General features: G+C 43.6%; 1 protein-coding gene across 14 annotated transcripts in view; it reads left to right on the top strand.

Annotated features, from left to right (window-relative positions):
* Nucleotides 1–23868, top strand: part of osbpl3b (oxysterol binding protein-like 3b) — a 200419-nt gene that overhangs the window by 171325 nt on the left and 5226 nt on the right. For 13 of the 14 annotated variants that reach the window (XM_038797231.1, XM_038797224.1, XM_038797228.1 and 10 more), the window contains 2 exons: nt 7484–7610; nt 19424–19546. In XM_038797231.1, the coding sequence (XP_038653159.1) occupies nt 7484–7610; nt 19424–19546 (250 nt within the window). The remainder of the gene's footprint in view (nt 1–7483; nt 7611–19423; nt 19547–23868) is intronic. The other variant, XM_038797232.1, reaches the window with a different exon arrangement.

The raw sequence follows: 23868 nt of genomic DNA, 5'->3' as shown, positions 1-23868 counted from the left end.
TGACAATAAGCGATTATGATTATTATTATGATTATTAGTATGATGGGTGTGTCCAGAATGGGAGTTGAGGAAATGGCTGAGGAACTGAACAGGTTTTTTGGGTCGGTCTTCACAGTGGAAGTCACAAATAACATGCCAGTGACTGATAGAAATGAGGCTATGACAGGTGAGGACCTTGAGAAGATTGCTATCACTAAGGAGGTAGTGATGGGCAAGCTAATGGGGCTAAAGGTAGACAAGTCTCCTGGTCCTGATGGAATACATCCCAGAGTGCTAAAAGAGATGGCTAAGGAAATTTTAAATGCACTAGTGATAATTTACCAAAATTCACTAGACTCTGGGGTGGTCCCGGCGGATTGGAAATAGGCAAACGTGACACCACTGTTTAAAAAAGGAGGTAGGCAGAAAGTGGGTAATTATAGGTCAGTGAGCTTAACTTCGGTAGCAGAGAAGATGCTGGAATCTATCATCAAGGAAGAAATAGCGAGGCGTCTGGATGGAAATTGTCCCATTGGGCAGATGCCGTTTGGGTCATAAAGCGCAGGTCGTGCCTAACTAATTTAGTGGAATTTTTTGAGGACATTACCAGTGCAGTAGATAATGGGGAGCCAATGGATGTGGTATATCTGAATTTCCAGAAAGCCTTTGACAAGATGCCACACAAAAGGTTGCTGCGTAAGATAACGATGCATGGCATTAAGGGTAAAGTAGATTAAGGGCATGGATAGAGGATTGATTAATTAATAGAAAGTAAAGAGTGGGGATTAATGGGTGTTTCTCTGGTTGGCAATCAGTAGCTAGTGGTTTCCCTTAAGGATCAGTGTTGGGCCCACAATTGTTCACAATTTACATTGATGATTTGGAGTTGGGGACCAAGTGCAATGTGTCGAAGTTTGCAGACGATACTAAGATGAGTGGTAAAGGAAAAAGTGCAGAAGATACAGGAAGTCTGCAGAGGGATTTGGATAGTTTAAGTGAATTGGCTAGGGTCTGGCAGATGGAATACAATGTTGACAAATGTGAGGTTATCGATTTTGGTAGGAATAACAGCAAAAGGGATTATTATTTAAATAAAATATGAAAACATGCTGGGCAGAGAGACCTGGGTGTGCTAGTGCATGAGTCGCAAAAAGCTGGTTTACAGGTGCAACAGGTGATTAAGAAGGCAAATGGAATTTTGTCCTTCATTGCTAGAGGGATGGAGTTTAAGACTAGGGAGGTTATGCTGCAATTGTATAAGGTGTTAGTGAGGCCACACCTGGAGTACTGTGTTCAGTTTTGGTCTCCTTACCTGAGAAAGGACATACTGGCGTTGGAGGGTGTGCAGAGGAGATTCACTAGGTTAATCCCAGAGCTGAAGGGGTTGGATTACGAGGAGAGGTTGAGTAGACTGGGACTGTGCTCGTTGGAATTTAGAAGGATGAGGGGGGATCTTATAGAAACATATACAATTATGAAGGGAATAGATAGGATAGGTGCGGGCAGATTGTTTCCACTGGCGGGTGAAAGCAGAATTAGGGGGCATAGCCTCAAAATAAGGGGAAGTAGATTTAGGCCTGAGTTTAGGAGGAACTTCTTCACCCAAAGGGTTGTGAATCTATGGAATTCCTTGCCCAGTGAAGCAGTTGAGGCTCCTTCATTAAATGTTTTTAAGATAGAGACAGATAGCTTTTTGAAGAATAAAAGGATTAAGGGTTATGGTGTTCAGGCCAGAAAGTGGAGCTGAGTCCACAAAAGATCAGCCATGATCTCATTGAATGGCGGGGCAGGTTTGAGGGGCCAGATGGCCTACTCCTAGTTCTTATGTTCTATAACAGTATGCTTATATGGCAGAGGTGATTTTGAAAGTCAAGTATTAGCAATTTCGACAAAAAGAGCCATCCAGATTCAAAATGTTAGCTCCCTTCTCTCTCCACAGATGCTCAGACCTTCTGAGATTGTCCAACATTTTCTGTTTTTATTTCAGATTCCAACATCCGCAGTAATTTGCTTTTATATTGAAAACCTCCTCTGTCTTTTACAATATTACAGGCAAAACCCCAGCAAGGGTGTTTAAATGCATTTCTAGTTTCAAAGGAGAAAATCAGGGCATTTGATTTTCCATGAAAGATTGTATTTTGTATTTCTGTGCTAAATTTGGGAAGTTGATATCTCTAATGCCCTTGTAGCACGTGTGTTCACGACTCCAGGGATTTGATTTCACAGTTGCTGTATCTGAAGCAAAGTGCCACATCTTTTTTTTAAACTGCAATATTATTCTGAAGGTCGTGGCACGTAAGAAAATTAATGCATATGTGTCATTATGGGACTACTGGAGTTATGGGAAGATGGTGCAATGTTTTTAATTTTTATCCTCAGTTTTTATATTTCCCCTTAACTACTCTCCTTATTGCAACTATGGATTATTTAGGACCGAGTTTCATTCTTACTAACTGAATGTATGAACTACGGTTTTATCTGTGCTTTTGAAACTGGTTTGTGATCACAGAACCATACAATTTACAGTGCAAAAGGGGGCCATTCGGCCCAACGAGTCTGCACTGGTCCTTGGAAAGATCACCCTACCTAAGCCCTATCCTTGTAACGCAGTAACCCCACCAAAGCTTTTTTTTGGACACTAAGGGCAATTTAGCTTGGCCAATCCACCTAACCTGCACATCTTTGGACTGTGGGAGGAAACTGGAGCACCCGAAGGAAACCCACACAGACAGTGGGAGAACGTGCAGACTCCACACAAACAGTGACCCAAGCCAGGAATCGAACCTAGGACTCTGGAGCTGTGAAGCAGCTGTGCGAAGCACTGTGCTACCGTGCCGTCCAATGATGACAGATGACTTACAAATTTTTGTGGGACAGCAAAACTGTAGGGCCTAGACCTCATGAGCTACAAATGTTTTGCAGTAGACATTCACTGCACGTTGCGGTGTATTTTAATGGCCTACTCATAACTAAGTAAATAGTTGAAGTAGCTTATTGCTTGCTAAACGAGTAGAACATTTCAGTTGTTTGGCTATTACTATAACTAAGGTTGAGGTGCAGACAAGAGGAGATATACAGACTTATTTACATGCAAACATATGAATTCGGAGCAGGAGTAGGCGACTTGAACCATCTAACCATTCAATACGATCTTGGCTGATACGATTGTAACCTCAACACTACATTTCTGTAGACCCTTGTCTGATCCCCGTGTCCTTTTTAATTACTGTCTCGCTGACTGCTTTTAAACTACAGATCTTTGAACCTCCCGCCACTTCGCCTCCCCGCTACAAGCTGTTATTTAAACTGGCCCAGGCATACCCCTTGATCTAGTGCACTATGTGGTAGGGTCCCGTAATTCTGATGGACGTGGTCAGCGGCCAATCGGCTGTTTTGAAATCCAGGTCTTTGACGGGCTTTTGATTCTGATTGGGGTTCTGGTTCTGGAATGTTCTGTAAACACAGGCGGGTCCATTTCGTAGAGCTAAGTTTCAATTCTGCTTAGACATTGAGAGCAACCAGAAGCAGATTTGAAACACTCTCTATCCAGCCAGGCCTGTGAAATGTTCACCTCTGATCAAAACGTTGAAAGCTGGACTTCCGGTGGCGGCTATGAAGGAGTAAGTCGCACATTTGGTGGCTCCCGCTCGGGTCGGACTTTTGCCCTTTTCCCCCGATTTGTTACCGGACTTGATTTGAAAATCGATGACAGAGGCAATTGTGTACAGGATTCCCACATTGGTGCATGGAGAGGAGGACTTAAGTGCTCGCAAAGGCAGAAACAGACGGACAGAGAAGGCTTGGGCTGAAGCTGCAGTGGTAGGAAGCATGGCGGAGGACCAGACCTCTGGCTTGTCGACCCAGCGGTCAACGGAGCAGCTGATGCAAGTTATCCAGGAGGGCTTTGCCAGGCAGAAGCGGGACTGCTTGCACGCGATTAAAGAGTCAATTTCGAGGCTGGCGCTTAGATTGGATGTCCAAGATCGGGCAATCCAGAAAGTAGAGAAGGCGCTGGCTGAGCAGGAGCAACATCAAACTGCGGTGGAGTTGGAGGTGGGGATGCTGAGAGACCAGCAGCAAAGGCTCCTGGAGAAGGTGGAGGACCTAGAGAATAGGTCTCACCGGCAGAACTTGAGAATCGTTGGGCTCCCGGAGGGGTCCGAAGGAGCGGACGCTGGGGCACACATACGGGCATGTTCGAGAAGCTGCTGGAGGATGGGGCATTCTCCCAACCCTTAGAGGTGGACAGGGCTCACAGAGCGCTCGCGAGGAAGCCGTGAATGGGAGAACCCACCCCCCGAGGGCAATGGTGGTGAGATTCAACAGGTATTTTGATAAGGAGCGTGTTTTACACTGGGCCAAGCAGACACTGAGCTGCAAATGGGAGAACAGTATTCTGCGGATCTATCAGGAATGCGGAGGTGGCCAGGAGAAGAGCGGGATTTAACCAGATCAGGTCGACCCTTTTTAAGAAAAAGATTAAATTCAGACTGCTGTATCCGGCCCGCCTCTGGCTCACGTACGAGGAGCAACATTTTTATTTCGAGTCACCTAAGGAAGCACTGGACTTCGTGAAAAGGCAAGGACTGGCGGTGGACTGAGGACTTTTCTACTTTGCTGCAACGTTCATGTTTTAAAAAAGTTTTTCGTTTTTCATTTTGTGGACACTATTTGTAATGCCTTCTGTATTAATTTGGGGCCAGTTGCAGAGCTGAGTGAGTTAAAGTTTACATTTGCACTGTTGAGGGATGAAGGTGTGTTTGTTTAGATGTTGGATCTCTTGCTGGATCTTTTCTTTGTTTAGCGTTTTTTTTTTCTGTCTGGCAATTGTGTTGGGATTGTTTGTCATTTGAATATATGTGCATGAGCGGGGTGGGGGGGGGCGGACAATAGATGGGAGAATGTCTGGCGCCAGGGGTGGGGGCCACTGGGCTAGCTCACGGAAGCATAGTGGGGGGTGAGCAGATGTTAGCCTCATCAAAGGGGTCGATTTGCATTGTGCTGTTACTGGGTGGGGTGGGAGGGGGGGAAATGGTCTGCTGACGAGGGAGGGACTGTTACAGAGGGGAAGTCGGGGGTGGAGGCTGACTGGGGACGGGCGCGGGCTGGAGACTGGCCCAAGTAAAGGTGATGGCTGATCGGCGAAAGAGGGGCCGATGAGCCCCCCAACTCGGCTGATCACCTGGAATGTATGAGGGCTCAATGGGCCGGTCAAGAGGGCACGTGTGTTTGCGCATTTGAGAGGACTGAAGGCGAACGGTAATGCTGCAAGAGACGCACCTTAGAGTAGCTGACCAGATTAGATTAAGGAAAGGTTGGGTCGGACGGTTCGTTCACTTGGGACTGGACTCGAAAACTAGAGGGGTCGCGATCCTGGTGCTCTGGTTTCTTCCCAAAAGTCCCGAAAGACGTGCTGTTAGGTGAATGGGACATTCTGAAATCATATAGTCATAGAATTCGCAGTGCAGAAGGAGGCCATTCGGCCCATCGAGTCTGCACCAGCACTTGGGAAGAGCACCCCACTTAAGCCCACATCCCCGTAACCCCATCCAACCGAAGGGAAATTTAGCATAGCCAATCCACCTAACCTGCACATCTTTGGACTGTGGGAGGAAACCAGAGCACCCGGAGGAAACCCACACAGACACGGGGAGAACGTGCAGACTCCGCACAGACAGTCCAAGCCAGGAATCGAACCCGGGACTCCGGAGCTATGTAGAAACTGTGCTAACCACTATGCTACCGTGCCACCCATTCTCCCTCTGTGTTCCTGAATAGGCACCGGAATGTGGCGAATAGGGGCTTTGAAGTGTTAATGTAAGCCTACTTGTGACAATAAAGATTATTATTATTAACTCTTCCCTTGTTGTAAATAAACAGTTATTTTGTGTTTTACTTACAAATCTGGTGCATGTAAATCATTGAAGCAGCCAAGGGTCAAAGTTCTCAAGAAAATATAGTAATTCTTGGTTCACTTATGTTTGGACTCCGGGGCTTGTGGGGCTGGAATTGACTGTGTACTAGCTCAGGGTGTCGTAATGCCTTTCATCCCCTTGTTAATCAAGAATTTATCTCTCTCTGCCTTAAAAATATTCAAACACTCTGCTTCACTGCCTTTAGAGGAGGCTCTCAACCTCCCGAGGGAAAAACAGTCTCTTCACCTTGTGTTAAATGAGCCATCCCTTATTTTAAACAGTGACCACTAGTTTTAGATTCTCCCAAAGAGGAAACTTCCTCTCCACATCCACCTTGTTCAGACCCCCTCCCCCAAAGTTTTGATCATGTTGCCTCTTGCTCTTTAGTGGATACAAATCTAACTTGTCCCACCTTTTCTGGTAAGGCAACTTGCCCATTCCTGGTATTAGTCTAGTAAACCATCCCTGAACTGTTTCTAACGCATTTACATTTTTCCTTAAATAAGGAGATCAATACTGTACACACTATTCCAGATATGGTCTCACCAATGCCCTCTACAACTGAAACATAATCTCCCTACTTTTGTAATCAATTCCCCTCCCTAATTAGCTTTCCTAATCACTTGCTCTTCCTGCATACTAGCCTTTTGCCATTTGTGAACTCGGATACCCAGATCCCTCTGCACCTCCGAGCTCTGCAAACTTCCCCATTTGAACAATGAGCTTTTTTAATTCTTCCTGCCAAACTGGACAACTTCACATTTACCCACGGTATACTCAATTTGCCTGATGTTTGTCCACTCACTTAACCTATATATGCCCCTTTGTGATCTCATTGCGTCTCCTTCAAAATTGACTTATCTTTGTATCATCAGCAAATTTAGCAAACGTACCTTCATGTCCCTTCATTCAACTCATTTATATAAATTATAAGAAGTTGAGTCCCCAGCACTGATCACTGTGGCACACTATTCATCGCACACTGCCAATCAGAGAAAGACCAATTTGTGCTCACCTTCTTTCATGTTAGTATGTGTGGAGTTTGCACATTCTCCCTTGTCTGCGTGGGTTTCCTCCGGGTGCTCTGGTCTGTTTCCGCAGTCCAAAGATGTGCAGGTTAGGTGGATTGGCCAAGCTATTCTGCTCCTTATGCAGGCTCGGATGGGGGAGTGGGCCTCGGTAGGTTGCTATTTCGTAGGGTCAGTGCAGACTCGATGGGCCAAATGATGACCTCCTGCACTGTAGGGATTGGATTCTAACCATCTTTATCGAGTAAACAATTTGCCTTGTGTAATGGAAACCGAGCAATCACTATTACTTTTGGAAACAATGCCATGAAGAAATAGCTCAGATTTTCATTGTACAATACCTAAAAAATCTGAGGATCACAAGTTAACATGTAATTAATTGCACAATCTTTTCAACTTTCTAGTGAATTTTCTGATCATTGCTCTTCTCCGTTTCTGCGAACCATACAGTGATTAGCCCTGCAATTGATTATCATTTAGGCAGCTGTTGCTGTGTCTTGATTTTGCTTTGACGTTTGTGTTTGTTGCCACTAAGGTTTATGTACTCATTCCTTTTTGTAGATGCCATGCCGATAGACTTTGAGCAGTACTACGGCCTCACAAAATTTGCACTAGGATTAAATGAAGTGGAAGCTGATGAAAAGTTATACCTGCCATGCACTGACACAAGATTTCGACCTGATCAAAGGTACTTGTTTAATGAATGCAGCACCTCAGACAGTTTTGTTTACTTTCCTAACTTCACAACTAAGTGTGCAGGTTACCCAGTTCCAAGATGATTATGGATAAGGAAGGCCATTCAGCCCATCTTTGTTCATGAATCCAGAGAGTTTCCAAAGTCCATGCCTTTTGTAGCATCTATTTGGTGCTTAAATGACTCCCAAGACTTTTATTTTCAATACTGTATCCAGCAGTTCATTCCATGTGTTTCGAAACCTCGGCAAGTACTGTTTTGTAACCTTTTTCTATGATATTGTGTTCAATTCTGGGCACCACATTTTAGGAAAGATGTGAAGACCTTAGAGCAGGTGCAGAAAAATGTCAGAGAATTGTCCCAGGAACGAGGAATGTCAGTTAGACGGGTAGGTTGGGGCATTCTCCTTTGCACTGAAATGTTGGAGAGGAGATTGATGGATGGAGGTGTTCAAAATCATGAGTCGAGTCAAAATAGTTAGGGACACAGTTCCTGTTGGCAGAGTGATCTAAAACACATTCATCATCCTCTGGACTCAAGTCGCACGCTGCTCCATGACTTCTCATTTGGAACTCCCGATTTCCATTGGCTAGTTCTCAGACAGTGTTGCAAATTTTCAACGGAGGTGAACTGTTAATAGTGCAATATGTTTCTTCTTTGAAAGTACTTTTGTTAGCATGGGGAAATGTTTTGTCTCGCTTTTCAGCACATCTAAAAGACATTTGTTTTTATAAGCAAAAGAACGGGAACCTGGTGAGCTAACGGCCCCTGATCGGTTACAAATGTTTTATTTCATAGTTGATCCACTGACCACATAGCTGCAAGGGAAGGGAACCTTGCCCCACCTACTTTTTGAAAGAAGCAAAAATTCTAATTATTTGCAAACAGATCTATGGGAGGTTGTTATGGCACGTTTTCCACTAAAAGGAGTTTTAAAATGTATCCACTGAAAAATATTTTTGAAGAAAATGAAAAGTCTTTCCCAGCTGACATTTTTTTAGCAAGGTAAATGAAAAGCTCAATTTGATATTGAGACCTCCCAAAGTGTAATGGTATTGCACCTGACTTATCAGCATTGATGGCTGTATTTCTGCAGGCAGCATAAAAAATTGGAAAACATCTGTTTACGGAATTAGACAACCCTTTAAGTTTATTAGATTAACAATGAAGAATTTGTCTCCTTAATTAGTGCTTGTATATTTGTTCCCTCTTTTAAATTTTTTATCTATTTCTTGTGGCTCTGAACAGTTTGCACTTTTGGCAAATCTCTTAAAACAAAATCTTCTTTGGGTATAAAGGTTTGCCAACTGCTATCCTCAAACCAGAGGACACAGATTTAAGGTGATTGACAAAAGAACAGTGGGTGACTTGAGGAAAAACTATTTTCATGATGTGAGTGGAAATGATCTGGAATACACTGATAATTGCCAGAATTATCCTTCAGAAACTTGTTTTTGAGTTATAAAATTATTTCAAAGTTTTAACAGCACTTTTTTTGTCTAAAGCCAAAGCATCAATTTTTGAAGCTGGCGTTAACATCTTATAGTTGTGTTTTTAAAATTTTTGGGCCTGGGACCCATTTTTAGAGTACCCAATTCATTTTTTTTAAGGGGCAATTTAGCGCTACCAATCCACCTATCCTGCATATCTTTGGGTTGTGGGGGTGAAACCCATGCAAACACTGGGAGAATGTGCAAACTCCACACGGACAGTGATCCAGAGCCGGGATCGAACCTGGGACCTCGGCACCGTGAGGCAGCAGTGCTAACCACTGTGCCACCATGCTGTCCTGGGACCCATTTTTACCAACCGGTCATTGTGACCCACGCCGCCTGAAGTTTGCAACCCACCTTTCTGCTTGCCTTTAATGTGACAGGTGAGCCGGCTAGATCCTCACAATCTCACTTGCTCTGTCATTCAATGTTACGTTTCTGCTAAGGACTTCAGCTGATTATTTTTCAATCCTTTGAAAAAAATCATGAGGTTTGTCCTCTAACTCGCCATGCTTAGTCTTCAAATGCCTCTGGAACCAAAGAGAAAATGCTGGAAAATCTCAGCAGGTCTGGCAGCATCTGTATGGAGAGAAAACCTACTTTGACAAATGCCTTTAGAGTTTTGAGAGTTTTAATTTTTAATTTGTCAGTACTTCCCTGCACATAACACATATGGGCTTTGCATCCTGATTTGCATTGGCACAGTTAATAAAACTATACCTCAAGCAATTATCTTCATACTGCTTTGTTTCCGATTTCACCTTCTTAATTGTTTGTTCACCAGAGGCGCTGGAGCTCGCACCAGCGCTGCTTTGCCCTGCAGTGGACTCTCGTGAGAAGCTCGCTCAGCAGATTTAGTTGTGAGATCTTTGTGTCTCTGGCCCCTCTCTTCCTTATTACAAACTGATCCATCTTCAGTTCTTCCCCCACGCCTGTTGCTTGCTTCCTGAATCTACAAAATTGAGGAATCTCTCCTCTGTGATTTTGCTGCCAAAGCAGGATCACGTGATGTCAGTGTACGTGCCAGGCGAGTGACCTGCTCTCTGCCGCCATTTCTGGTGGGAAGACTGCCAGTTTTAAAAAGAATTTGGTCCTGGGACAGTGCACTGATATCAGGAGGAGACGGTACTGGGGCAGCACGATGATGCCAAGAGGTGTCAGTCTGCCCCACTGGGCCTGTGCATAGCCAGATCTGCCTGAGGGGTCATGCATGCAGACGGCATGCTCTCCTTTTTAAACAGCACATGGCGTCCCATAAGTTTTATTTGTGAAGACTGATCACTTGTTGTAGAGGTTTCAAACATTCACACAGATTTCACATGTTGGTCCTTAAATTCCCCATTCCCTTCCCCAGAGGAGAACCACGTGTCATTCATTTTCTGTGATTGCTGCTGGTGCCTTCTTCATGAATCTCAGTTTGAAGAACAAATTGCTGGCCCTGTATAAGACATAGGAGCAGAATTAGGCCATTTGGCCCATCGAGTCTGCTCCACTATTCAGTCATGGCTGATATGTTTCTCATCCCCAATCCCCTGTTTTGTCCCAGAACCCCTGATCCCCTTATTAATCAAGAATATATAGCTTCCACATAATTCCTCCTGCCTGTGATGGTGTCGGCATTGAGGTGCTTGTGGAAGCCGGTGAACTGGTGCTGACTGCCAGCATTGTGACCCGCCATTCTCGCCCCTCGCACAAACTTCACTCGGCTGCTCTCGGTGTCCTTCACAGGGCCCGAGGTCCCAACAGCCCCACCGCTGGAAGTACCATCCCTGACTCCTATTGATCAGCGGAACAATGAGGCGCCGGATGTGATGTTAGGAAAGTTAATCATCCATTGGATAATCTGGGTGCCAGTCCGAGCAAGACAAAATGCCGCGGCTGCTGGCGGCCGTGACCGGCATTCTCAACCTAAAATCTGGCCACGGCCGTTGGACACTCCTCCTCCCCCCCCCCCCGTGCTCGGGAATGCCACGACCAATCACTCTGTGGCCCTCCCAACGATCGCTGGCGACCCACCCGCAGGCCACGGCCCTGAGTCTGAAAATCCCTGCCTTATAGATAGCTTTAATGTCCATATTTATCCCCAAAATGCCATTTCTAAACATCGGTTGTTTTGTGTTACATTTTATTAGAAGTAATTAGCCTCCCAATTTATGGTCACCACCTTCATTACATTTCTGAATCCAAGGTGGGAAAATGTCAGTGGGAAACCTGGATCCACTCTCCATACGCATACACTGCACATGTGTGCGCATGCGTATACACACACGCACTCTCAAACCTGTACACTTTATAAAAAGTTAATTGGTCTGCTCATGCAGTGAAATATTGTCCATTATTTGAAATAGCATTTCCTGATTTTGCTCCTGAATCGTCTAGCTCTAATTTTAAAGTTGTAACCCATTATTCTTGATTTCACCCCCCCCCCCCCCCAAAAAAAAATTGGTTTCTCCACATCTATATTTCACATCCTTTTTAACATTTTAAACACTTCCTAATCCTATATGCGAAGGAATCAAATCACCTTTCTGCAACATGCCCTCATAATTAAACCCTGTACGGCCCAGTATCATTCTGGTGAACCTGCACTGCACCCTCTCTGAGGCCAGTGTATCTGTCACGAGTGCAGTGCCCTAAGCTGAATGTGACGTGCTTGATCAAGGCTCTACACAACTGAAGTCCTCGCTTTTCCATACCAGTCTCCTTGAGATAAGAGTCAATGTTTAATTACCCTTCTTGATTGCTTTTAGCACCTAGCTGTTGGTTGTTTGATTTGTATGTTTGGACTCCCAAATCTCTTTGGCCCTTTACTGTTCCTAGATCCTTACCAAATAATAAGAAACCACAGAATTATCTTTCTTGAGTCCAAAAGTAATGATCTTCCATTTGCTCATATTGAACTTCATTAGCCATTATGCTGCCCGCTCACCTAATTTATCTGTTTGTAACTTCCTGTTTCCAATTGTAATACCTACTATTGCCACTACATGACACTACCTCATCCCCCACCCTGCAAAATTAAGACCATCTGCAAACTTGGATATTCAACTCACTATTCTTTCATCGGTTATTAATAAATATAGTGAAAAATTGACGCTTCATAACAGGTCCATGTAATTGCTTATCTCATCCCATCAATCAAAATATTTAAATATCCTTCATCCGTATTCTGTGGCTCTTAACTCCCAACTAATTCGGGAGTCAAAAGACCACCTTCGATTTAGTGCACTTTTGCTGATAATCTCCAAGTTGAAACCTTATTGACTGCCTTCTTGATGTCCTTATAGATACCACCCATAGACACTCACTTTCTAGTTTATTCATTATCTCAAAAAAATCAACTAGATTAGTCAGACCTAATCCAATCTGGCTTTTTGATCCAGACTGATTGTAGTGACTTCCCCACAGCAGATATTACAAAATGATTCACTGGTTTAGTTTTTCTAATCTCTTGCATGTTTGAGCATCCCTTTATGCAGGTGTTGTCTAGAAATACCGGTTCCCCCACATAACATTGATAGACTAAGAGGTGTTACTGTAGTAACAACATAAAAACATTTTTATGAAGAAAAGGTGCATTTTGTTTGTGCCCCTAGCATTATTAATACAGCTCCACCCAATTACACATTTCGCCGTAATTATTTATTTGCATTTAGGCGCATGCTTTGCCACACCCCACAATTACTATGACTCGTACCGTCTGTAATGTGACATACAATATCAACCATTTTTATTTGTGGAAGATAACTACTAAGATTGTGTAAAGAAGAGACCTTAAATTGAAATTGGACATCTTTGTGAAAGACTTCTTTCTCTCTTAGGCAAATCATTGTGATGTATTGACGGTTCCAGCAGAGAAAACAATACAATAGTGGTCATCTATTATATCCTGGGAAAGATTGAGTGCATTTTCAAATTTTATTTATTTTTAAAACCTGGCTTCTTTGATAAATAAAAGAACTTTAATAATGTTAGTATTCCCACATCAGGTTTATTTTTCCCTTGTGGGTTTTCTACACAATCCAGTATCCAATACACCAAAAAACAAGTTCATCAATAACAAAACTCTCCCCATATTTTGTTTTTGCTTGTACTTTATATTAAGCTTATACTAAAACCTTTACTATATTTTTTCTGTGTTTTTGTCGCGTCTATCAATTAAGAGTCTATAAAAACAATTCAGCCTTGGAATGTGGGTGTTTCCATCAACATTATTATTGATGAGACATTGAGGGATGGGCAGCAATGGTAGTGCTGTGCTACCTGAAGCACTACCTGTATTTCTTTGCAACAGAGGATTGCTAGACTCACTGCTTCCCAACCCTCGTTCCACTGCCAACTCTGGAAAGAAATGATTTTTTGATAGCAGGTAGGTGAGTAGCTGAGGCAATCCTCCTGGAGATGGGTGTGGTTTAGACCTTCCCAAGGAACCTCTGATTGGTCTTTGTTGCACAAAAAATCTATGACAAATGTTGAGAAAAACACCAGGAACTCTTCATTGCATTCATCGGCCAGACCAACATTTAACTCAGTAAATCACATGGTTCTGTGGATTGTGCTCCAAAGATATGGGTGCTCAGGAAAATGCATCACAATCCTTCAATTGCTGCATCTTTAACCTCCGTTGCCTCCATGCCAAAACAAAACTGACCACTATAAATGTAAATGACCTGGTTTGCAGATGACTGCAATGTCATTGTCCACTCTGCAAATTTGCAAGCCACTTTTGATCCCCAATTCTACATAGGAAAATCTCAACCTTGAATATTCCTGAAAAAAAACTCACTGTCACCCACACCCGGTCAGACAAATATTCTACCTCCCAGATGTATTGAGGAAAAGATTCTGGAATACGTTGAGCATCTTGGCAGCCACCCTCTCAAAAGGCAACAATTGACAAAGAGATTCAACACCAGATCAACAAGTATTTTCCACAAGTCAACAAATATCCTAGTATACAGAGCAGTTGTCATCAACACACTCCTGTACGATAGTGAGACCTGGACTGTGTATCAAAGACCCAGAAGAACAAATTCCAAAAACCTTGCCTTCGCTACACCCTCCAGATTCGAATGAAGGACTATTTAACCAATTCCTGTGTCCTCCTTGAAGCTACCTCACAAGCGTTTAGACAAAACTGCAAAGTCAGCTTCAGTGGACTGGAAACTGTCTGGATGGCTGAAAACTGTCTTCGCAACTGGGTCTTATTTTCTCAACTCTCAAATGACCATTCTAGGGGAGAGCAAAGGAAATGTTTCAAAAATACTCTGAAGCTCTCCTTAAAACATGGCCGCATTGACAATGACTGGGCGGAGCTTGCTAACAGTCGTTCAGAATAGTAACTTGTCAAACGCCCTAACGATGAGGCAGAGTGGCAAAAGAGAAGGAAAGAAAAGGAAGCAGATCCTGCACTCTGGATCCCACTACCTCGTGGAATGTCTTGCCTCATGTTCCCAAAGACATGTGGGTTGAGAATCGGCCTGCTCAGTCACATGAAGACCCATTGTAGAAACTCGCGACAGCTGACGAGGAGAATTGGATTAAGGGAATTAGATGGGGTGTCAGCAAAACCTGAAACTATTTTGTTTGGCTGTTGAATACAATTATTGACTCCTTTTGAATGTACTCAAACTGAGCATAGGATTGTGCTAGATAGATCAAATGAGAGAGAAACCTTTCGGCATATTTAGTTGTATTTTTACCAGTGAATCCTTTTAAAAATAGCTTTATGCAACATACGGGGGGGGGGGGGGCAAAAACACACACACATTCCTTTGAGACTTCCGCGGAGAATGTTTTGGAAAGTATAACCCAGATGACACTTTTTTAAAAAAAAAGTAATTTGCTCTTGCTTTTCTGTACTCTAGCTCCATCTGCTGAAACCTCCAAGAAACTGTTTTAACAGAACAGTCTGTTCAGGCAACAAGTATCAAACACACCTTGTGCAAAACATTTTTAAAAAACTGAACGGAGGTGATCGGACTTGATGGAAAACTACTTCAGGGAGAATGTCCATTATTAGCAGTCGGTACAAAGTGAATTTGAGCTGTAGATTTACTCAATTTCACTATTCCATTGTTGTGTATTTTATGTGGGACCATGAGGAAATTTGATTTCCTCACAATTTTTGAATTTGTCCACCATTTGGATTCTGAGGCTCCGTTTGCTGTTGGACCAGCAGGGATGGCGATTGTAACATCTGTTCAAGTGGTTCTTGGCCTTGGGAATACTGAAGCAACAATCCAGTGGGTGAGTTGTTGCGCATCAGCTTCCTGCTCCATACTTCAAGAATGGAATGGCATGGCGGCACAGTGGTTAGCACTGCTGCCTCGATGCCAGGGTGCCTGGTTCAATTTCAGCCTTGGTTGACTGTTTGTGTGGAGTCTGCACGTTCACCCCATATCTACATGGGCTTCCTCCAGGTGTTCTGGTTTCCCCCCCACAGTGTAAAGATGTGCAGGTTAGGTGGATTGGCCATGCTACATTATCCCATGGTATCCAGGGGTGTACAGGTTAGGTTGCGGGAATAGGGTGTGGTGGGGGGGGGGGGGGGGTGGGGGGGGGGGGGGGGGGGGGGGGGAGGGGGGGGAGAGAAAGAGAGTTGACCTGGGTAGAGTGCTCTTTTGGAGGTTCAGTTCAGACTCAATGGGCCGAATGGCCGCCATTTGCACTGTGATATTCCATTTGAACTGGCCAGGAAAAGACACTGGTGTACAGTATGAGATGGGCTCAGGAGGCAGCAAGTATCCACTATTTCAAGGAGTTTCCACTTTGCCTTATAAATGGTGCAGCGACTATCCTGCCCTTACAAGTCAAATGCTGGCAACGCAAGTTTGGGGATTCCCTTAGAAGTTCTGGCACACCCACTGAGTTTTTAAAAAAAGTAAATGTTTTTATTAAGTTTTTGACAGAGAAAACAAATAAAAATATGAACATGATCAAACTGTGGGAGTTAAACAAGAGAATATAAGAAGTAAAACTAGAACTATTTACACATCAATCAGTTTTGACTATTCACATTGATACAGTTTCCCCTTTCTTGGGCTGGATTCTCCACCCCGCCGCGCCACATTTCAGTTTCACCCCACCGGCGGGATGCTCCGTTAGGCCAGCTGGTCAGCGGGGTTTCCCATTGTGGGGCAGCCAGTGACGGAGGATACAGTCCCTTGTCTTTTATTCGTTTAGACAGGCAAGGGCTAATTATGGGAAGTTGGCATGGCTTTGTAAGGGGAAAGTAATATCTCACAAATTTGATTGAGTTTTTTGAAGGCGTAACCAAGTTGGTAGATTAGGGCAGTGCCTCTGTAGAGTGCGGTCGACATTGTCTACACAGACTTTAACAAGGCCTTTGACAGGGTATTGCATGGTGTGTTGTTGCAAAAGGTTAAATCTCAAGGAATCCAGGGCGAAGTAGCCAATTGGATACAAAATTGGATTGGCGACCGAAGCCAAAGGGTGGTTGAGGAGGGTTGTTTTTCAAGGCCTGTGACCAGTGGTGTGCCTCAGGAATTGGTGCTGGGTCCACTGTGATTTGTGATTATATATAAATGATTTGGATGACAATGTAGGAGGCATGGTTAATAAGTTTGCAGATGACACCCAAGATTGTTGGCATAGTGGATAGTGAAGAAGGTTATATAAGATTGCAACAGGATCTTGACCAATTGGGCCGATGAATGGCAGATGGAGTTTAATTTGGATAAATGTGAGGTGATTCATTTGGTAGATCAAATCAGGACAGGACATATTCAGTTAATGGTAGGGAGTTGGGGAGAGTTACAGAACAAAGAGATCTAGGAATACAGGTCCATAGCTCCTATAGAGGGATATGGGCCAAATGCAGGCAAGTGGGACTAGCTTCGTGATAGAAACTAGGTGGCATGGACCAGCTGGGCCGATGGGCCTGTTTCCATGCGGTACACACCTATGACTCTATTCCATCCTTGGTGTTTGCAGTGGAAATAGTGATCCCATGCATTTCATTTCCCACTGGTTTTCCCATTGCTTTTTTCTTCCCTTTGGTTCAGGTTGTTGTTGCCCCTGCCCCCGTCAGGTTTGCGGGAGGAGAGCCACCTGATGTGCAACATTTCAGCACATCCCGTCACCGGACGTCACGCCCGCTGAATTAAGGCACACCAGTGCCCTTATAGTACATATTGGCACCATCAGTGAAGTCCAGGCACCACACTGGTGAAGACACACCAATTTTAAAATATATAAATAAGCAAATTCCGAAATCAACCCTGTGCTCAAGCAAATATATCTCTCAGATCACCTTCCTCAACTGAATGACCAGATGCAGGATGTGGAATAGGTGGGTGTCCAAAATGACACTTGTTTCTGAACTCGTGCAAATGAATTGTCTTCTCCACTGGCACTTCAATTGCTGGTTCAATGCACCATTTGGAGCACTGATTATTGTGCAGATAAGCATACACACAGGTGAGACAGAGTTCACATATCTTATCATTTGGACCGCTGTACCTCTGTTTGTGTCCTGTGGTCTATTAAATGCCTGTGGTTTATCAATGATGTGCTTTGCTTTATTGGTATTTTGGGGTTTGAGTTTAAAGAATTTTAAAAATGTATTCACTGGATGTGTGTGCCAACTGGCTAGGCCAGAATTTATAACCCTCGAGAAGATCGAGGTGAGCTGCCCTGAACCTCTGCAGTCACTGTAGTGTAGGTACTACACAGTGCTGCTAGAGAGGGAGTCCCAGGAGTTTGACCCACTGACATCTTACCAAGGCAAGATCTTGAGTAGCTTGGAGGGGAACCTCCAGGGGGTGGTGTTCCCGTGTGTCTGTTAACAATGTCCTTCTAGATGGTAGCGGTTGTGAGTTTGGAAGGTGCTGCCGAAAGAGCCTACATGAGTTCTTGCAGTGCATCTTGTAGATGGTACAAACTGCTACCATTGTTGGTGGAGGGAGTGAATGTTTATGGATAGGGTGCCGGTTAATTCGGCTGCTTTGTCTGTTGTTGGGGCTGCATTCACCCAGGCAAGAGGAGAGGATTCCATCATACTCCTGAACTGTGCTTGTAGATGGTAGACAGACTTTGGGAAGTCGGGAAGTAAGTTACTCGCCACATGATTCCTAGCCTCTGACCCGTTCTTGTAGCCATAGTATTTATACAGCTTGTCCAGTTCAGTTTCTGATAAATAGTAACTCTCAGGATTGATAGTGGGAGATTCAGAGATTCTCTTGTAGGAAATGGTGATTATTTGGCATTTGTGCAGCATGACTGTTACTTGCCAATTGTCAGCCCAAGGCTGGATATTTTCCATGTCCTGTTGCATTTGGATATGGACTGCTTAAGTACCTGAGGAGTTGTGAATGGTGCTGAATGTTGTAATCAGCAGCAAACATCCCCACTTCTGACCTTTTATGATGGAAGGAGGATCGTTGATGAAGCAGCTGAAGATGTTGGACCTTGAAACTACCCTGAGGAACTCCTGCAGTGATGTCCTGGAGCTGAGATCATTGACTTCCAACCATACAACTAACTTTTTTTTGTGCTACCCTCTACAGCAAGCAGAGGGCGTTCCTCCTTGACTCAGATTTGCTAGGGTTCTTTGATGGCATACTCGGTCAAAGATTGCCTTAATATTGAGAGCAGTCACTCTCACCTCACCTCTGGAATTCAGTTTGTTTATTCATGTTTGAACCAGGTCTGCAATCCTAGTTAACGAGATTTTAGAAAAAAAGTGATAACCCTAAATTTTTATAGTCCATTCTTGTAGTTTTCCCCACAATAAAATGGACATCTTATTCTCAGAGCACTGGGAGCACGATTGTTGCCTTTGCCAGAATTGATGTCTTCAATTCTACCTTTTCAGTTCTGAAATTATGGAGGCACAACAAAGTGATAATATGTCTAACATAGCAGATATTTTCCTCAGAAAATAGTAGATTGTTGTGAAATTATAAAATAATCCAAAAGGTTATGATCATCTTTATATTCAAGCAATAGTTCAAGTTTATTTGGAATTTCTTGTTCCAATCTGAGATGGATATCTCACAATTAATTATTGTTCTCTATGAAAATTAAATTGGCTGTGGTACACAAACCGGTTTTAATACCTCTGGGAAAGAACTGGTTGCCAGCTAACTGTAGAATGTTGACGTGTTTGAAGGTATTTACAAGCTACATTTTGCTGCACGAAATGAATCTTTGAAATTATAACACATAAAGAGGCACACTTGCAGCAATGCTCACACATCCATAAAAATGTCATACTTTTTATTCTTTTGTACTTTCTCAAAACATTCCCTTAGTTGTATTGTAACTATTTTATTTGAAATACCACTGTAGGTATCTGGAGGAAGGTAACATAGAGGCTGCAGAATCTCAAAAGGAAAGAGTGGAACAACTTCAAAGAGAGAGGAGGAGAATTCTTGAAGAAAATAACATGACGCATCAACCTCAGTTTTTTAGGTATGTTGGCTATTTTGGGTAAGTGTATCGTAAATTAGATTGGCACCATTTGTCAGTTAATCTTTCGCACTATCTACAGAACATATTGTCACAAGATTTACTTGAAATAAATTTTGAACGGTAAAGCCACTTTGTAATCTTTATCCTAATGAGATTGTAGCTTCTGTGAAATTAGGAAGAAGATAGTAATTTGGCTTTTTCTTGGTAACTATAAAAAAAACATTGCGCAATTCCAAACCTATTTCATTGAGCAGATGAATTTGTTGAAAATTTTATTTGTAGCCAATGCTATGATTATGAAAACCATATTTATTTGAGTAGAAATTGCAACAAATGAACGTGTTCACCAGAGTTTCTCTGTTTTACTGTTATTTTCATCCATTTTAAAGAAGCTAGTTAAAGACTCGATGCCATGATGAGCTGTCCTTTCTTCAGTCTCAACTATTTCCAAATTAAAAACTTGACTCATTAAGTGAGCCATTTATGAGGTAGCTTTATTACCAAGTACAAATCACTAAAGTGGTGTTAGTATATCCCCTCTGGTCAAATTATTTGAATGTCCAAAAATTTGCCATTTGCTATTATGTGGAAAAGAAGTTGCTTTTCAATTCTGCACACAAATGGTACAATCATTATGAAGTGTGTGAATATCGAAAATTTTATGCTGTGCAAAAGCAGTACTTTTGTTACTATGTGGAGAAATTTAATAAGGCTTCTTAATCAAATTTGTGAAAATGTTCCTCATGTGCTTAGCCTTTATTTATTCTCGGGACGTATTATTGTTTTTATTGTTTTATTGTATTTATTGTTCTGTAAATGTGAAATGCCCTATTCAGTTCAGTGGTGGGGTTTTGATGAAACCGGCTACTGTATCCTGGGTGCTGTTCAGCACCTTGAGTGTTGCAGCTGCATTCATAAGAACATGAGGAATAGGAGCAGGAGTAAGCCATTTGGCCCTTCGAGCTGCTCCACTCTTCAAGAAGATCATGGCTGATCTGATTGTGGCCTTAACGCCACATTCCTGCCTGCTTCCCATAACCCTTGATTCCCTTGTTGATCACAAATCTGTCTAACTCAGTCTTGACTATATTCAATGACCCAGACTCCAATGCTTTTCAGGAGAGAGAATTTCAAAGATCAACAACCCCTTGAGAAAATAAATACATCTCCATCTTAATTCAGGGGCCCCTTATTTTGAAAGTTCTCAATTCCCCAATGAAGGAAACATGCTCTCAACATCTGTACTGTCAAGCCCCCTCAGAATCTTATGTTTCATAAAGTCATACTTCTTCTGAACTCCAATGAGTATAGACCCAACCAGCTCAACGTTTCCTCATAAAACAATCCCTTCATCACAGGAATCAAGCTAGTGAACCTTCTCCAACCAAACTGCATGTGTATCCTTCAAATAAGGAGACCAAAACTGTACACAATACTCTGGATCTGATCTCAATAATGCCCTGTCCAGTAGTAACAAGGCTTATATTCCATCCCCTTGCAATAAAGACCAACTTTCCATTTCCCTTCCTAATTGCTTGCTGTACCAGCATGCAAACTTTTCATATGAATGCACCCACATCCCTCAGTGCCGCAACATTCTGCAGTCCCTCTCCATTTAAATAATATTCCGCTTTTTTTATTCCTCCATTAAAGTGAACAGCCTCACATTATCCCACGTTTAATATTTTGCCTGCTCACTTAACCTATCCATATCCCTTTGCAGACTCGCCCTCACTACTTGCTAATATTGTATATTGTATCATCAAATTTGGCTAGAATACAGTTAGTAACTTCATCCAAGTCATTAATATAGATAATAAATATTTAAGATTCTAGCACCGATCGCTGGGGAACTCAATTAGTTAACTATTTGCAGTATTGAAAATGTCCCATTAATCCCAACAGTCACCCGTTAATTAACCATTCCCCTATCCATGCGAATATACCCCAACGCCATTAGCTGTTCTTACCGTGGTGCAGTAGCCTTTTGTGTAACACCATATTAGTTGTCTTTTGTAAATCTAAATACACCACATCTACTGGTTTCCCTTTATCCACCCTGCGTGTTACACCCTCAAAGAACTTTAATAAACTTGTCAAACATTATTTATTTTTCACAAAACTCTATTGATTCTACTTGATTGTATTATGGGCCGGGATTCTCCCCTACCCGGTGGGGCGGGGGGTCCCGGCGTGTCGGAGTGGCGTGAACCACTCTGGCGTCAAGCCGCCCCAAAGATGCGGAATTCTCCGCACCTTTAGGGGCCAAGCCCTCACATTGAGGGGCTAGGCCCGCGCCGGAGTGGTTCCCACTCCACCGGCTGGCGTGAACGGCCTTTGGCGCCACGCCAGGTGGGGCCGAAAGGACTTCGCCGGCCGGCGTAAGTCTGTGCATGTGCCGGGGCATCAGCAGCTGCTGACGTCATACCAGCGCATGCGCAGGGAGGGGAGTCTCTTCCGCCTCTGCCATGGTGAAGGCCATGGCAGGGACGTAAGAAAAAGAGTGCCCCAACGGCACAGGCCCGCCCGCCAATTGGTGGGCCCCGATCGTGGGCCAGGCCACCATGGGGGCACCCCCCGGGGTCAGATCACCCCGCGGCGCCCCCCCCCCGCCCCCCAGGATCCCGGAGCCCACCCGCAACGCCAATCCCGCCGGTCAGGTCGGTGGTTTAAACCACGCCGGCGGGAGAGGCCTGTCAGCCGCAGGACTTCGGCCCATCGCGGGATTGACGCCGGCCCCGGGGGGGTCAGAGAATCCCGCCCATGATTTTCTAAATGTCCTACTACTACTTCCTTCATAATTGATTCTAGCATTTTCCCAGTGACAGATATTAGGCTAAGTGGCCTACAGTTTCCTGCTTTCTGTTTGCCTTTCTTAAATAGAGATGTTGAATAGAGCTTTTTGGATTTCCAATCTGCTGGGACTTTACGGAATTTGGAGAATTTTGGAAGATTACAGCCAATGCATCTAGTATCTCTTTCAATATTACTTTTAGGACCAATGCCATTGGGTCCAGGGGACATATCAACCTTTAGTCCCAGTAATTTCCCAGTACTCTTTCCTCTAGTGATATTCTAGTTCCTCCCTCCATTTTGCCCCTTGAATTTTCTGTTGCTTTTGGGGTCCATTTTGTGTGTTCTACCATGAAGATAAAGACAAAATACTTGTCCATCTGGGTGAATAGTGAATACTCGATCATGCTCTTGATTTGAACCTTGTGGATTGAGAGGTCAATAGGTAGGCCACTCATCACAGAGTACGTAGCCTCTGTCCAGCTCTTGTAGCTACAGTATTAAGTTTGCTGATCAAATAAATTTCTGGTTATTGGTGACACCCCAGGACACTGGATGATGAAGATGGTATTGGTGTTGTGGTTGAAAATCGAGGGTGGGAGCAGAATTTTTTTCTTATTGGAGATTATCATTACCTGGCAATTAACATGGCATAAATATTACTAGCCCAAGCCTAGACATGGACTTAGACCTGCTGGGGGCTAATTTGGGCTGTTTTGTTAATTCTGGTTTCAAATGGATCTGAACACTGTAGAATCATTTGTGAACAGCTCTACACCTGACTTTATAACAAAAGAGGGCATCGATCATGTGACTGAAGATGTCATGTATCAAGGAAACTCCGCTGAGGAACCCTGGCAATGTTCTGTCATAGTGATGAAAGGCCTCAGGCAACCACAACGATCATCCTTAGTTGAGGATGGTATGGCTTGTGAGCCCCTTCTTACTTTTTAATCATTTGACCAGATGTCCTCTGGTTATAGAGCTTTGGGCTGCTTGGTTCTTTGTTGAACCTATTTGTTGGTGCTGGGGGCCTTCTATTACAGCTTTAGACGTGGCATGGTAGCACAGTGGATAGCACTATTGCTTCACAGCGCCAGGTTTGACACCAGTCTCCCAGGTTTGATTCCCGGTTTGGTCACTGTCTGTGCGGAGTCTGCACTTTCTGTGGCTGTGTGGGTTTCCTCTGGTTGCTCCGGTTTCCCCCCGCAAGTCCCAAAAGACGTGCTGTTAGGTAATTTGGACATTCTGAATTCCTCCTCTGTGTATCTGAATAGGCGCCAGAATGTGGCGACTAGGGGCTTTTCACAGTAACTTCATTGCAGTGTTAATGTAAGCCTAATTGTGACAATGGAGATTATTATTATATTACTGGATTGGTGCTATTTTCTAAAGTTCGCCTGGTGCTGCTCCCCATTGAACAAGGTTGCTGTGGGTGATGGTAATGAAAAAGTAAGGGAAAATTACACAGTCCCAAAGATGTGCAGGTGAGGTGGTTTGGCCATGCTAAATTGCTCCTTAGTGTCCAA

This window comes from Scyliorhinus canicula, chromosome 5, assembly GCF_902713615.1.
Source record: "Scyliorhinus canicula chromosome 5, sScyCan1.1, whole genome shotgun sequence".
NCBI classification, from domain to species: Eukaryota; Metazoa; Chordata; class Chondrichthyes; order Carcharhiniformes; family Scyliorhinidae; genus Scyliorhinus; species Scyliorhinus canicula.
This window is presented reverse-complemented; position numbering and strand designations above follow the sequence as displayed.